At 40.0% G+C, this 15,614-nt stretch overlaps 1 protein-coding gene across 1 annotated transcript; it reads right to left on the bottom strand.

Annotated features, from left to right (window-relative positions):
• Window positions 1–7,617: 7,617 nt before the first annotated feature.
• On the bottom strand, window positions 7,618–8,151 carry LOC137721975 (uncharacterized). The gene has a single exon (XM_068460990.1). The coding sequence runs from the start codon at window positions 8,149–8,151 to the stop codon at window positions 7,618–7,620; it is 534 nt and encodes a 177-aa protein (XP_068317091.1).
• Window positions 8,152–15,614: the final 7,463 nt, after the last annotated feature.

Genomic DNA, 15,614 nt, shown 5'->3' with positions numbered 1-15,614 from the left:
ATCTAAGGCGGTTTGACCGAGTCTAGCTTATTTTGGCTGTTTTCCTCGACTATGTTTACTGCCGAAGATTTATTTTGGTCTTGCGTTACACGAGCTCGTTCTTCATAGGCGATATGGGTGTTCCTCGTGTCTAGATATGTATCCAACCGTGCTATCCTTTTTTCCTCGTCGACTGTGAGGCCGAAGAGAGATACAGCCGAGAAAACTTCAAAATGATAGCGCAAATACTGAAGGTCTTCGAGTGAAAAGGGTAATTCGTCGGCGTCAATATCCGTGTAAGGATTGACCTCAAAACCAAGGACCCGAGCCTCCCGTATATGTTGGAATCTAGCCTTTATCGCTGGGTCGGAAGTTTTATGAATAATTTGCTCAGCATCAGGGCAAGTTAGTGCTAGGTCGAGGGCTTCCTGACACGCCTTGGGTAGTCCGTACAAGTCATTGGCGGAATATTTCTTATGAAACTCTCGCATGTACTCCAAGGAGTCACCGAGGAATGGAGGGTGTAGATTGCGTCGTATTTTGATGAACGGCTCGTGCGGTGGTAACGGAGAAAGTTTCCTTTCAGCCTCTTGTCTAAAATGCTCGAGACAAGCTCTCGTCTCCCCAGGGCGGAGAAGAAGCTTAATACGTTTCTCAAACTCTTCAATAGTGGTATCAAAGTCGGGAGCCGCTACTTTTCTTCCTTCGATTAACTCGGTCATGATAGTTGGGGTTGGCCGTTCACTAATGCTTTCCACGGCCTTTTTTTGTTGCCACCGGTTGGCAGGGTTGGTCTGCGCTTCTCGTCGTTGAGCCATGCAATCTATCCGTTGGCGACGACGTTTTTGAGATTTAGACAACGCCGTATATAGGCCAGTCGGAGAATTGTAACTGTACCAGCGTTGATCCGATGTCCTGGGTGGTTTGAAAGTTTTTCGATCGGCTGGTGAGCCCGAACTGCTGGTATTGCGCAAGTAATAATCCTCATTATAGAAAGGTACGTCGAAGTTAAGACGCCGCCTGACCGGGGCCTGGTCTTTTGGCCGTACCTGTGGGCCGAGTCTATCAAACACTTGGCGTCGTGGACCGTTACCAAGTCCCCTTGGCGATGTTGTAGGGGTCGTGGATGGTGTCGAAGATGTCTTCTTCCCAGGTTCGACTGGTGTTTTACAATGGTCGCATAAAACCCTTGATTCATGAGTTTCGTCGGAACTCTACCCCATCATAGGCTCATCGATGGGTGGCCCCAAACGTTCCGTAGGTGGTGCATTTGAAAATAAATCAATCTTTAGTCTTGTTTGACCATTCCGTTTACGGATATGCTGCACCGGGATGTATTCGGCCTTCCCTTTGTTTTTAGGAATATGAGCATCCACCATACCAATTGTTGTTGAAGGGAAGGGATTGACATCGACCGCCATCTGCTTTTCCGGGAATTTCAACTTTCCTTTCTCGATCCAACTTTGAATTGTGTCTCGGAATACAACACAATTATTGGTTGCATGCTTATTAGAATTATGATACGTGTAGTATATCTTGCCCTTCAATTCATCGGCCTTAGGGATAGTATGCCCCGACCGAAGCTTGATGATTTTTGCTGCCAATAATTGATCGAAAATTGCATCAGCTTTAGTGATATCGAAAGTGTATACTTTTGATGATTTACTCATCTTCTCGGTGGCCGAACGGGTCTTAGTGTCTTTGGAACTCACTTGAGCTAAAGCCTTGCAGACGTAACGTTTATCTATTACTGTTTCGGCCGCATCCACACTAGCATACTGAGGGTCCTCACTTTCGTCCAATGCATAGCTAACCGTGGGATTCTTATACAACGTCCCCCCGGATGGTGACTTTGATATCTTTTCTTCTCGGAGCAGATAATCATACTGTTCAACGTGTTGAGCAAGTTCGTACATATCTCGAATATTTGCCCCTAGAAACTTCTTTTTGTATTCCACGTCCAATCTGTTGAGGGCGATCCTGACGAATTCCACTTCGGGGAGAGGTACTCGGCACCAATTCCTGGCCGACTTAAACCTTGTTAGGTATTCCATTGGAGATTCGTCTGACGCTTGAGCCATCCTGGCCAACGATGATACGGACATTTCCATCCCTGGCCGATAGAATTGTTCATGGAACTTCTCGACTAACTCTTCCCAACTCTGCACGGAGTTGGGTGGAAGATTAATGTACCAAGCGAAAGCTGAGCCTATTAGTGAAAAATTAAACAGCCGTAGTTTATAGAAGTCGCTATTGACGTCTCCACACTGCGCTGTGAACCGAGCCACATGTTCTAATGAGGATAAAGACGATTCCCCGGGGAAGAGACTGAAATCAGGGATCTTAAAACCTCGCGGGTATTCAAACCTTTCTACATAAGCCGGGTATGGATGGATGAATTTTGGAAATTTAGGCCCCTTTTTTAGGGCCGAGTCAATCATTCTCTGGACTTCGATCATGTTTACGGAGGCGGCTTCTTCTCCCTAGCTTGGTCCCTCGAATCTATTGCCCGGTCCACCTCTTTTATCTAAGGTGATTGGTTGTGGCCGGGCGGACCCTTTCTCGGCTTGTATTGGAACATTCGTAGAAAGCTGCCGAGGTTGGCTGACCTGGCCATCTTCGAAGGCTTTACTAACCAACAGTTCAAGCATTCTGGTCTGTGTGTCGTTGTTACTTCGTATTGCATCCAGTAAATCATTCATCTTTTGACCAATCGACTGCTCGACTTGTCGATACTGTTCATCAAGTCGTCTCCGAAGAAACGACCTAGTTGGTGGATCAGAACCCTCCCCACCATCGTCGTCGCAATCTTCCACTATTCCTTCAACGAACATGCCTGCTGTTTGCTTAGGGATTTCTGAGTTGCGAGGTTGTCCGCCGAGATAGATTTCATTCTCTCGGCGTGTTGCGCTTGTGGCCTCGGGCGGCGCAATAATGATCGGGTTTTTTGCAAGGTGCAAATCCTACCTAAGGCCTTGCATTGGTAAGTCATCTATTGACTTTCCCATGATTGTTTTCTTCTTTACAGACCGTGTCTCAATGGTCATGAACTCCGAAGATTTAGCACAATGGTCCTACTGGGCATGCCAAAATGTTGACTCTAAAAATTACAAAACCTACGTGGCGCGCATGCCGAGTAACTAATAAGCTAACTACGTCCTTCAGTTGAATGCGGGGCGTGCCAACTCGTCGGCCGAGCTCGGCCGAGGAGTAAAATTCGTTGATGTCGCGTTGAGCACGTTGTTGACTTCTCTATCTTGCAATTGCGACCGAGGAAGGAACACTCTCGGTCTCTGGGTTCTATAGCCTAAAGACAAGGCTACTAATTCTGCGAAGTTCACAAATCATCAGAGCCCGATTCGGTCACTGTGATTATATTCATAAGAGTATAAGCATGTCGAATCGAGACCAAACTATATGGACACAGGTACTCAAATGTGATGTATGTCTTGATGGTAAATGTAGTTCGGCCATCGGAATGCCGAACTCTGAAACTTACTTGTGAGTATCTAATCATAAAATCATTCGGCATCCAGTACGCCGAATAACGCAATTCTTAACACCTGACTACGCCGAGAAGGCTAGCAAGGTGACCTCTACCAACAAGGGTTCGAAAACCCTTCTCGGCCGAGACTTGGATAGGTAACCGGTCGGCCGAGATGCAGTGTTGTTTATCCAAACTGAAGGTGCTTCTCGGTCGGCTGATTCTGCGGCAACAGTGTTGTTTATCCAAACTGAAGGTGTTCGCCGGGTGCCTCCACAGTGTTGTTTATCCAAACTGAAGGTGTGTCGGCAGAAAAAGAAAAGGAAAAAATCTCAAGGTATTTGAGAGGTTTTGCGCAGGGCAATTGTATGCTGAATTGAAGGTCATTTTTTGTTGCATGATTTCTTGTATTTATAACACCTCATTCCTTGAGACCGAATTGCATCCTTATCTGGATTGGGAGTCCTTGTCCCGTTCCAACTCTACTTCGAACAAACCTACTCCCACTAGGACTTTGAACTTTCCCCTCTTCCGAGGCTTTATTCTTTGCCGGCCAGGAATCCTGGTCGCACCAGGACTTCCTCGACCATTTCTGTTTATCTGAAGTACTTCTTAGGATAGGACTCGACCGACCCTGCCAACTGGCCTGGGATTTATCACTCGGCCCATAGCATTAGACACAGCCTTGGGCCGAGCACAACCTGCTGCTCGGCCTAACAATATTATTTTGGGCCCAAACAATATTCTAAAGCCAAATAATCCACATACTTTAACTAAAGGCTTAGGCATAGGCACTTAAAGTAGAAGAAATCACATGATTAAATTAAAACCAAAGAATTATGACATGATTTTTCTCCAACTCATTAATTTAATTATAAAAACACAAAACCATGTAATTCTTGTTATTTAAATCCAAAATGTCACAAGAAAATGTAACTTTCGGGATAAAATAAATAGTAAAATGTGCACTCATCAATATACACACACAATGCTTGTTCCACAAGGAAACAATAAAAGACATAAATATATATCCTTCCTAATAAAGGACTCCTAATATTTACACAACCTTTACATTCCCTTTTAATATCAACTCACGTTTACACTCCCCCTCAAGTTGGCACATAGATATCACACATGCCCAACTTGATAAGTGAGTCATCAAACTTTCTACTACATACGGTATAGGTAAGAACATCTGCAAGTTGCTCCTCTGAATTCACAAACGGTATTGATACAATCTTCTTCTTGAGCTTTTCTTTAATAAAATGTCGATCAACCTCCACATGCTTCGTTCTATCATGTTGTACTGGATTATCAGCTTTATCTCTTGCTGACTTATTGTCACAATATAATTTCATGGTCTCCTTCAGTTTGAACCCAACGAAGTTTTTGTAACCAAAGAACCTCACAAATTCCTTGAGCCATACTCCTATACTCGGCCTCAGCAAATGTCCATGATACCACCTTCTGTTTTTTTACTTCGCCATGTAACCAAATTCCCTCCAACAAAAGTCAAATACCCAGAAGTGGACCGCCTATCTGTTATATCACCTGCCCAATTAGCATCAGTAAACCCTTCAATTCTCAAATGTATGTCTCTCCCATACAATATTCTTTTTCACAGTGCTGACTTCAAGTATGCTAAGATACGCATAACAACAGCCATATGGTCCACACTTGGTGAGTGCATGAACTAACTTACAACAATCACATCATTGGTGATATTCGGACGAGTATGAGCCAAATAAATTAGTTCCCCTACAAGTCTCTGATATTTACCTTTATCAACCGGTTTCTGATTTGGATCCAAACATAGATGATGTTTTTCAACAATAGGAGTGTTTACCGGTTTACACCCCAGCATATCGGTTTCTTTTAATAAATCCAAAACATATTTACATTGAGACAAGAAGCTACCTTTAGATGAGCGAGCAACTTCAACTCCAAGGAAATACTTCAAATCTCCTAAGTTCTTCATCTCAAACTCGGCTACAAGGTTTCCTTGCAACTTCAAAATCTCATCGGAATCATCTCATGTTATAATCATATCATCTACATAGATAATCAAGGCCATCACTTTATCTAGCCTTTTATAAACAATGTGTGATTAGAATGACTCTGATGATACCCATTCTTTCTCATGACTTGAGTAAACCTATCAAACCATGCACAAAGCGATTACTTAAGTCCATAAAGTGACTTACACAACTGACATACTCCAGCTTTTTCACCAGCATCATATCTAGGAGGAAAATCCATATCTACTTCTTCCTCCAAATTCCCATGGAGAAAAGCATTCTTCACAATGAACTGCTTTAATGGCCATTCCATATTTGCAGCTAAAGAAATAAGAACACGTACCGTATTCATCTTGGCAATTGGAGAGAAAGTTTCCTGGTAGTCTACACCATATGTTTGGGTATATCCTTTAGCCACCAACCTTGTTTTGTACATATCTATCGTTATGTCAGCCTTGTATTTGATTGTAAACACTCACCAACATCCAACTATCCTTTTCCCTTTGGGTAGTGACATCACTTCCTAGGTATTAATTTTCTGTGCGACAACATTTATTCATCCATTGCTTTTTCTCACTTTGGATCTTTTAGAGCTTCTTCCACTCAGGTTGGCACTTAAAAAGACTCCATATTGTTCACTAAGGCTTGATGCTACGGTGCAAGATTATTGCATGATACATAGTTGGCAATTGGATACTTCACCTTTTCTTCAAGAGAAAACCTATCATTAGGCACACCTCGATTTTATCTTGCTGGCAATTTATATGTACTCACATCATTACTTGGATTAGTTACATAATCATCTACAATACTTACCTTAGGTATATTCAAAAAAGATATATTGGACGACACTATAGAGCTAGAGAAATAGGGTAACACACTAACAGGCTCGGCAAGATTCTGCTTTTATTCTGCCGTAACTAAGCAGAAGATGTTTCAGCAACAGAGGGTGTTTGGGCACTGTTTCTCTAGGCAGAAGCTGACTGAAACATCCCCTGATTCTCGGCAAGAGCTAGCCGAAGCTTTGCCCTGTTCTCGACAAGAGCTGGCCGTAGCTCTGCTATACTATGATCGGTACCTACAGCCGAGGGTTTTTTGGTTACAGCAATAGTAGCAGCAGGTGCATCCATATATGTTTCAACAGTCATGTCTCCCTTAGGTCCAACCACCCCAGTCACCACTAGATCTTTCCTCCTGGTGATCTGAAGTTGAATGCACTAGAGTGTAAAAATATTTGGATTCAGAAAAAGTCACATCTATGGTTACATATATATGTCACATCTCAGGATGATAACATTTATACCCTTTTTGTTGTGACGAAAAACATACAAAGACACACCGTAGGGCACACTGATACAACTTACTATGATGAATTTTCTATATATGACCATATTCAACACACCAAAACACTCGAGGGGTAAGAGTGTTAGTAGACACTACTGGAGCATGGTGACTGAGAACTTGGAAGGGTGTTTGAAATCCTATAACCCGAGATGGCATACGGTTAATCACATACACGGCATAGGTAACGGCTTTTGGCCAAAAACGCTTAGGGACAGATGACCAGTAAGCAAGACACAAGCAGTTTCCATAAGATGACGGTTTTTCCTCTCAACAACCCGGTTTTGTTGTAGTGTATAAGGGCATGTTGTTTCATAGAGAATTCCTTGATCATGGAAAAACTCCAATAGTTCAAATTTAATATATTCACCTCCATTGTAAGAATGGAGAACTTTAATAACAGAAGAATATTGCATTTGAATCATCTGAGAGAAAGATTGAAACATCATACCAACATCACTTTTATTTTTTAACACATATAGCCAAGTCATACGAGTGCAATCGTCAACGAATATGACAAACCATTTAATTCCAGAAAAGGTAACAACTGAAGAGGGCCCCCAAACATCAGAATGCACAAGGTTAAACGAAAAAGTGCTTTTATTCATACTAGAAGGAAACGAAACACGATGGCTTTTAGCAAGAATACATACTTCACAATGTAAGTTTGATTCACTTATTCCACTAAATAAACTAGGCAAGATACGTCGTAAATACCCAAAAGATGCATGGCTTAGCCAGTGATGCAATAACCACACTTCTTGTAAATTACTAACATGAGCCGCTCAAACTGCATTAGCTCTTCTTCAGATACAGGTTGGATTCTTGCCAAACGAACTCTTGCCAAAGGAACTTGAGGTCAGCATAATACACACCAACAGGACGACCTTCTTGACGAAGTCGAAACGATTTCACCTTTAACTCATAAATTTGAGAAATATCAGAACCATCATAATATGTTCGAGCAACTGCTTCCCATACCTCTTTAGCCGTACGAAGGTGAATGAAAAATCCCATGATAGCAGGCTCCATAGAATTGATCAACCACCCTTTCACCATAGCATTCCCAATCTCCCACATCTCGTACGCAGCACTGTCCTCGCCGGGTTCCTTGATACTTCCTGCTACAAACACTTTTTTACCACGTCCAGCAATGTGCATCAACAATACCTTGGACCAAAGAGGATAGTTTGATCCGTTGAGTTTCACAGTATTTGGTACGGCAAAAACATCACTCTGGATGACTACGGGGTTTAAAACTGGATTGTTGGTTGGTGTACGAGGACCACCCTCCAACTTCAACCTTGAGTCATCTTCCACACTTGTCATTTTGACTCACAGAAGAAAGAAAAAAGAAAAAAACTTTCATAGCACCACAAAGTACACGGCACAACATCGCACAACAGCAACAAGAACTACACTGCTGCACTTCCGCTAGAACACAACTTGACTTATTACTACAGAAGAAACACCGGAACAAGGTCAGCCAAGTGCAGCACGGTAACGGAAAAATTTTTTACGACTTAAATTTCTTTGTATTACATAATTAAAATATATACACATACAATCCTTGTTCCATAAGGAAACAATAAAGGACATAAATATATATCCTTCCTAATAAAGGACTCCTAATATTTACACAATCTTTACATGCCCTTTTAATATTAACTCACGTTTACAGGGTCTACATTTGGTTTATGACTTGAATTGTTAATGACTTTCTGTAAGTTTCCTCCTATTTAATTTTGTGGAACTTTTCCTTTAAAAAAAAAAACAAAAAAGAAAAAAAAACTAATAGAATATTTTCAGACTTCCTTTTTGAGTCCAAGTATGACATTCATTGATACAAAGATACAAATACGTACAAATAGGGGATATGATGCATCAGGGTGCATTAAAAAGGCTCAATAAATTCCTTGCCAGGGATTTCAACCCGGTCGAAGAGAAAATGAGCATCCCACACCAAGCAAAATACAATGCTATACTATCCTCAAACATATGGTCCATGATTACATCAAGATGTTTCCCAAACCATAACATTTGTTCACCCAGAAATAGTCCCAACCTTGCCAACCTGTGCGCAACCTTGTTAACTTCCCTTTTAGTAAAAGTCAACCTTGTGTGGGGGATCGAATGCTAGAAGTGTCGAGCATCATTCACCATATGTCCAAAGCGGATACATCATCCTCGATACTTCGTTGCATTACCGCGAGAACCACATGTGCATCACCTTCAAGCTCCACCGATTCGGCCTGCAAGTCTCGAGCGAACAGAACAGCAGCACGGGCTGCCATCATCTATGCCATTAATGGCGAGGAAATTCCAGCATGTTTTGCTAACATTGCTGCCACGAACTCCCCCGTTCATCTCTACACACCACGCCCACTCCTCCTAATCTCCGTTCTCCTCCCACGCCCCATCGAAGTTGCATTTTAACCACCCAACCTCAGGTTTCCTCCTTTTCTGCATACTAACATGTTTTGCCTCCTTTTTCTTCCCATGCCATTTTTTGTACCCATGCAGCCAAGCTTGTTTGCTACAATGAATATCCATTAGTTGTCTTGATACTCCCTGCCAAAGGAATGCATTACGTTCTTGCCAAATGCTCCAAATGAGCATCAAAATTCCCCCTTGCCAAAGCAAGAGATTTTTTAGTGTAACCAGCACACGAGGTGATACACCACGTGTCACTATACAAATAGTAGGATTTGTGTGTTAGAAAGTTAATAACTTAAAAAATAAAATTTCCCACCAATTACATAAAAACACGTGGTATACCACCTATGTTCCTGTCACAATGAAAAATTTCTTTGCCAAAGCATGTGCTAAGCTCAAAATCCAATCTTGCCAACAGACTGACGTGCTTCATGCACTCGAATACCCGATGGGCTCGAAAGCCAAATTCTTGCCATCCCTGGGCAATTCTATAGCATGTGCTCCGTTGTTTTCATCACCCCCTCACAAAACATGCACGACGCATCCGTGGTAACTCTCTTCTTTAACAGGTTTGCCCTTGTGGGCAAGGCATCCATGCAACTTCGACAAACACAAATTTTAAATTTACCTGGAACACAAACCTTCAAGTGGTTGTAAGTAACTTACGGATCAGCCGTGCTTCCTCTTCAAAGATATTGGCATTGATCAAGTCTATATTCCAAACATTGGTTCCAGCAACAATTAAATTTTGAAGTTCAAATGAGTTTTCCATACCCAGCCGCTTGGGGCTGACGACTTTAAAAAAATTCTTTCAAGGAATCCAGCTATCATTTTCCCATTTAGAGTTCTTGTATAACAGATAATAATGATCTACACCAAATATAAAATTTGGTATCATGCATTGGTCTCTTAAATCTTGACGGTAAAGGTTACAACATGATTTACAGCTGGTGTGATTACAAATCCAACAATAGTCCTCGCTTCAAAAGGAAAACAAAGCAATGCTTCTAGAAGATGAACGGCGATCAACGGGATGTCGGCCCGAAATATATCACTTGCAAAAAGAGGACATTAACCTTCCAGAAAAAGACCTTCAGGAAGGTCGTAGGCCTAAGCCTTAGTTTAGTACTGCGGTGATTCTGAAAAAATGGCTATCAAAAAGAGCTGAGCAACATTCAGCTTCAACTTTTTTTCATAGTTTTGGGTGAAAAAAAGCCAAAAACACAAAACTGCAAAACCCAGCTTTGAAAAACCAACTTTTTTTCACATCTGTTTTACATAAAAGTTTATCAAACACTGTAATACTGCTTTTTTTTTTTTTTTCAAAAGCACTTTTACAAAAAAGTTTACTAAACACTCTGCTGCTTTATTTCACAGCTGCTTATTCTCACAGCACAGTAGAAGTAGTTTTTTTTCAAAGCACAACAATACCAAACCAGCTTAAGTATTGGTTTGGTACTGAGGTGCTTTTAAAAAAAACGAGTATAAAAAACAGCTAGGAGTTTTTTTGTGTTTGATAAACATTCAACTTTAGCTTTTTTTTTCACAGTTTTGGGTGAAAAAAAGCTAAAAGTTCAAAGAAGCAAAAGCTAGCTTTGAAAAACCAACTTTTTTTTGCTTTCACAGCTTCTACGCAAACCTAATTTGCAAAGAGACGCTGAGCCCTTTAATGAAAATTTTAAACACCCAAAATGACCTTAAACAATTAAATAATTACACATAATACCAACTGGAAGACGTCACCAACTTCAATTGGGAGATCGTCCTCGTTGATCCCGCCACAACGCCTTTCACTCCCAGCTTCAACAATTACCGTTATTGACCTTGAATTCCATACCCTAGGATGTTGTTTATACCTCTGTCCTTCCTCCCATCTCTTGTCCGTCCTCTCTCACTCCCATGCCAACAAAATTGCGTCGAGAAATACCACCAACTTTTCCAGCGAGGACCAGATTCGGTTTTGGCATTGCAGATTTCCCAGATTGCACAGCTTACAGGCGACTGATCTTTGTATTTTTGCAAATTAGGAGAACCCAAATTGCTTAGATAGACACCAAAACTCAGTTATTCCAAATACCCTAAATTAAATACACAAAACTACTTCGTATGATCAAATTCACACTATATAGTTTCAAAAGGAAAAAATGATTAGTCCTGGAAGAAGAAGAAACCAGCATCCTGGAGTGTTGGCCCTGCCTGATGTATATAATGAACTCCTCGAGCAGCTAGGCCATATATGTACTGCAAATCAGATGACAGGTGAGAGAGATTGAGGAACGGAGCAGAAAATAAAAAAGAAGAAGACAGAGCAAAAAAAAAAAAATGAGAAAATTAGAGTTGTGGGGGAGACTTCTAGAAAGATGTTTTTGATTTCTGGAAAGTATAGTTTAGTAGTGGGGAGTGGGGGAGACTACTCAATGCAGATGGAGAAAATTAAATTAATGACACATCTAGTATTATATCATTTTTTGTCATTTCACACAGTCATAGTTGTTTTACATTAAAGTTTACCAAACACTATAATACTGCTTTTTTTCATAAACGCTTTTACAAAAAAGTTTACCAAACACTCTGTTGCTTTACTTCACAGCTCCTTATTCTCACAACACAGCAGAAGTAGCTTTTTTTTCAAAGCATAGCAATACCAAACCAGCCCTTAGCAAGAAAGGAAGAAAAGGGCATGGGTGTTGCACGCGATTTGGGTTATGTTTTTTTTATTCGTTAAATTACATTTTACCATTCAAATTTGTGGTCAATTGCAACTTCATATAACGTCTTTAAAACATTTTAATTTCATACATAAACTTTGATTTCATTACAATTTCATACCTCCTTTAAAAAAGTCCGTTATGTTACCATTAAGTGATGACGTGGCATGAAGAATACTCATATCTTGGCGCTAACGTGGAAATAAAAAAATGCCATGTAGACTTAAAAACTAATAAAATATATATGTGGCCCCCCACCCACTAATTTTTCTCTTCCTCTACTCTCCTCTCCATCCTCCCGCATTTACTTTTACGCTGCAACAGCAGCCCAGACGCAGCACCACGGCGATGGCGCCGCTGTCCTCCGATCACCAACGACCCAAAAACTGATAGTAATAGAACCCTCTCTTTATACCCAGTCCCAATTTCTACCTTATTTCATCAAATTTTTGTTCCTGGAAGCATGCAAAAACCCAGAATTTGTTCATGTTGTCCGCGTTCTTCCACTCTGCCCCTTCAACATCGCCGTTTACGCCGATTGTCTCTAATCAATATCCGAAGCTGACCTCGTCAATACATGTTACACAAACGACTCATCGTCGCCAGGTTCCCCCCCCCCCCCAACGGCGAGTTGATCGCGTCCGCCGACGTCTACCTCGACTCCTTGCAGATCCGAATTTGAATTAACGAACGATGATAACGATGATGGACTATGACTGCTCGAGGTCTAAATCCTTGAGTTTCTGGGCCACCCCCTTGGTGGCCAGAGTTCGACGGAGTGAGAGACGATTGGCATCGGTGACGGACACGGAGGTGGCTCTCCGCATTCGATTGAGGCTTCGTGACTCTGTGGGAAAGCTTAATTGCAATAGTTAAATTTGGGAAAAAAATGTGATAACTTTTCTGCAAGGTTTTGAAAAGAAAGGAAGATTGGCTGCTGCGGTTGGCTTTGATAGTGACAGCCGTTGAGGCCATCGGAGGGGAAGGTTGGGCTCTGCATTTGTAGCAAGTTTGGGTGGAAATGGCGGTGGCAGTCGAAGATTTAGGGTATATTTTTATGAAAATGAATAAAATAATTTAAAATTTTTGAGTTTTAACAAAATTAACAAAATAAAAGGTAAAGTGAATAGTAACAGGATTGATTTTTTTGTGTAAAAATATGATTTTTCGTTAAAGTGATCAGTATCAGAGTTTTTCATTAAAGTTGTCTTTTTTTTTTTCTTTCTATTTTTTATGTTTTTAATTATACAAAAGAAAAGTAGTGATCTTTTTTTTAATTAAATATTTTTATAGAAGTTTGGTAGCCACATCATCATTTAACTGCTAACTTAACAGACTTTTTAACGGTTGTACGATATTGAAATAAAATAGAAGTAAATGTATGTGATTGAAATGTTTTAAAAATATTGTATGAAATTGCAATTACACCCAAACTTGAAGGTGCAAAATGTAATTTACCCTTTTTTATTTATTTTTTGGCTTATTATATTAACACCTCACAAATTGTTGAATAAACCTCACATAATTAATACACCTCACATTTTTTTTTTCAATTAAAAATTATTTTAATACACCCCCATTTACTTTCCCATAATACCCTCACACCCTACGTTCTCAATATACACCTTACATTTTTACATGCATCCCAAATTTTCTATACACCCCACATTTTTCAAATCTTATAAAGCTTTTAATTTGGACAAAAAATGCCGACTAGAATTTTGACAAAAGATGTCGCCTAAGATTTAAAGCATATGTGGGTTGTTTTCAATTCCAACATTAAAACCCATGTCGTCTGTTTTTAATATTTGGTGGTAATTTTAGATATTTAATTCTTTGTGTAATCCATGTGATCCCTATAAGATGAATACGAACATAGAAGCTTGAATAATGCAACAAAAGCAAGGTTAATTAAATAATTATCGATGTCATCAAAATCACTAAAAAGTATGAAGTCTTACCTCATGTGAAGCTTCCGAAACATTGATTTCGTGTTTCATTCGTCAAAAATAATTTTTCTCAATCAACATGTTTTTAGTTTTATTGGTTAGGGTTTTGTTTAACAATGGAGGGTCGGAAGGGTTTTGATAGTTAAAGTGTCATATCACGACCCGAGCCCTCACCACATTCTGTGCTTGACTCCACCGTAGCACAATATTGTCCGCTTTGGGCCCCAACCATGCCCTCACGGTTTTGTTTCTGGGAACTCACGCGAGCAGAACTTCCCAATGTGTCACCCATCCTGGAATTGCTCTCACACAAACTCGCTTAACGTTGGAGTTCCAATGGAACTTGAAGCCAGTGGGCTCCCAAAAGGCCTCGTGCTAAGTAAAGATGAGAATATACATATAAGGCTTACATGATTCACTTCTTTGGGCGATGTGGGATGTTACAATCCACCCCCCTTAGGGGCCCGACGTCCTTGTTAGCACACTTCTGGTCAAGTATTGGCTCTGATACCAAACTGTCACATCCCAGCCTAAGCCCCCACCACATCCCAGGCTCGACTCTACCGTAGCACAATATTGTATGCTTTGGGCCCCAACCATGCCCTCACAGTTTTGTTTCTAGGAACTTACGCAAGCAGAACTTCCAAGTGTGTCACCCACCTTGGGATTGCTCTCGCACGAACTCGCTTAACTTTGAAGTTCCAATGGAACCTGAAGCCAGCGAGCTACCAAAAGGCATCGTGCTAGGTAGAGATGAGAATATACATATAAGACTTACAAGATCCACTCCCCTTCTCCTGGACGATGTGGGATGTTACATAAAGAAGAAAAACAATGCATTAAAAGTGATTTGAGGTATATTTAGATAATTTTTTTTTTAAAACCTAATAAGGTCAAAATTGTCATTGCATTGTATGCTAAATAAGTTATTTAATACTAAATTTTAATCTGGCATGCATTCAACATTTTGTGGGGTGCTAATATAAAAAAACTATTTTTTTTTCTTGTTCTTATCATTAAATAAAGTTATTAGATGGTTTTTTGTTAAAATGCAAAGTTTTAAAGTATTTTTTATTAATTTTCCTATATATTAAACATTAAACATGAGTATGTGTGAGGCTCATAAAGGTTCATCATTTTCCTTCCGTAATTTTATCAAATATTTTTAATTTTTTTATAAGGTAATTTGATTAAGATGACCCAGTAATTTTCCCATGCTATCATCCATTTGGATGAAACCAATTGGATATTTTTGAGAAAAAAGCTTTTGTTTTTCTTATAATAACTAAGAAATAAAAGGAATGCATTATCCACAATTCAAATGTCCAAAACAACACAGGTATACTGAAAAATACGCTAACTTGCTTGTGCTTGTAACTTGTTTTTGGCATATCTCATGTTTGCACTTTTTAACTTATTTACATGTATAATAAGACAATTCTCATGCCGGCTGCTGCAGCTTAAGTCGTTTATCTATTCAGTTCAGTAATATAGAATTGAAGAATTCGAAGGTTTCAAACAATTCATCAGGTGAAACTAATGGCTGCTTAATTAAGACAAACAAAACGATGTTTCTCTTTCTCTTTTCATCAAGCAAACTAAGGCATAAGGGTCTCATGAGGCCTACAAAGTCATACGAAAAACTAATTTCAAGTCTTATTGTTATTAATGTCAAGATGTTGTCTATTTAATTAGTTGA

This window comes from Pyrus communis, chromosome 4 (genome assembly GCF_041283825.1).
Source record: "Pyrus communis isolate YQ-2024b chromosome 4, ASM4128382v1, whole genome shotgun sequence".
In the NCBI taxonomy this organism is placed as follows: Eukaryota; Viridiplantae; Streptophyta; class Magnoliopsida; order Rosales; family Rosaceae; genus Pyrus; species Pyrus communis.
The sequence above is the reverse complement of the archived record's forward strand: the minus strand, read 5'-3'. Positions and strand labels throughout refer to the sequence as shown.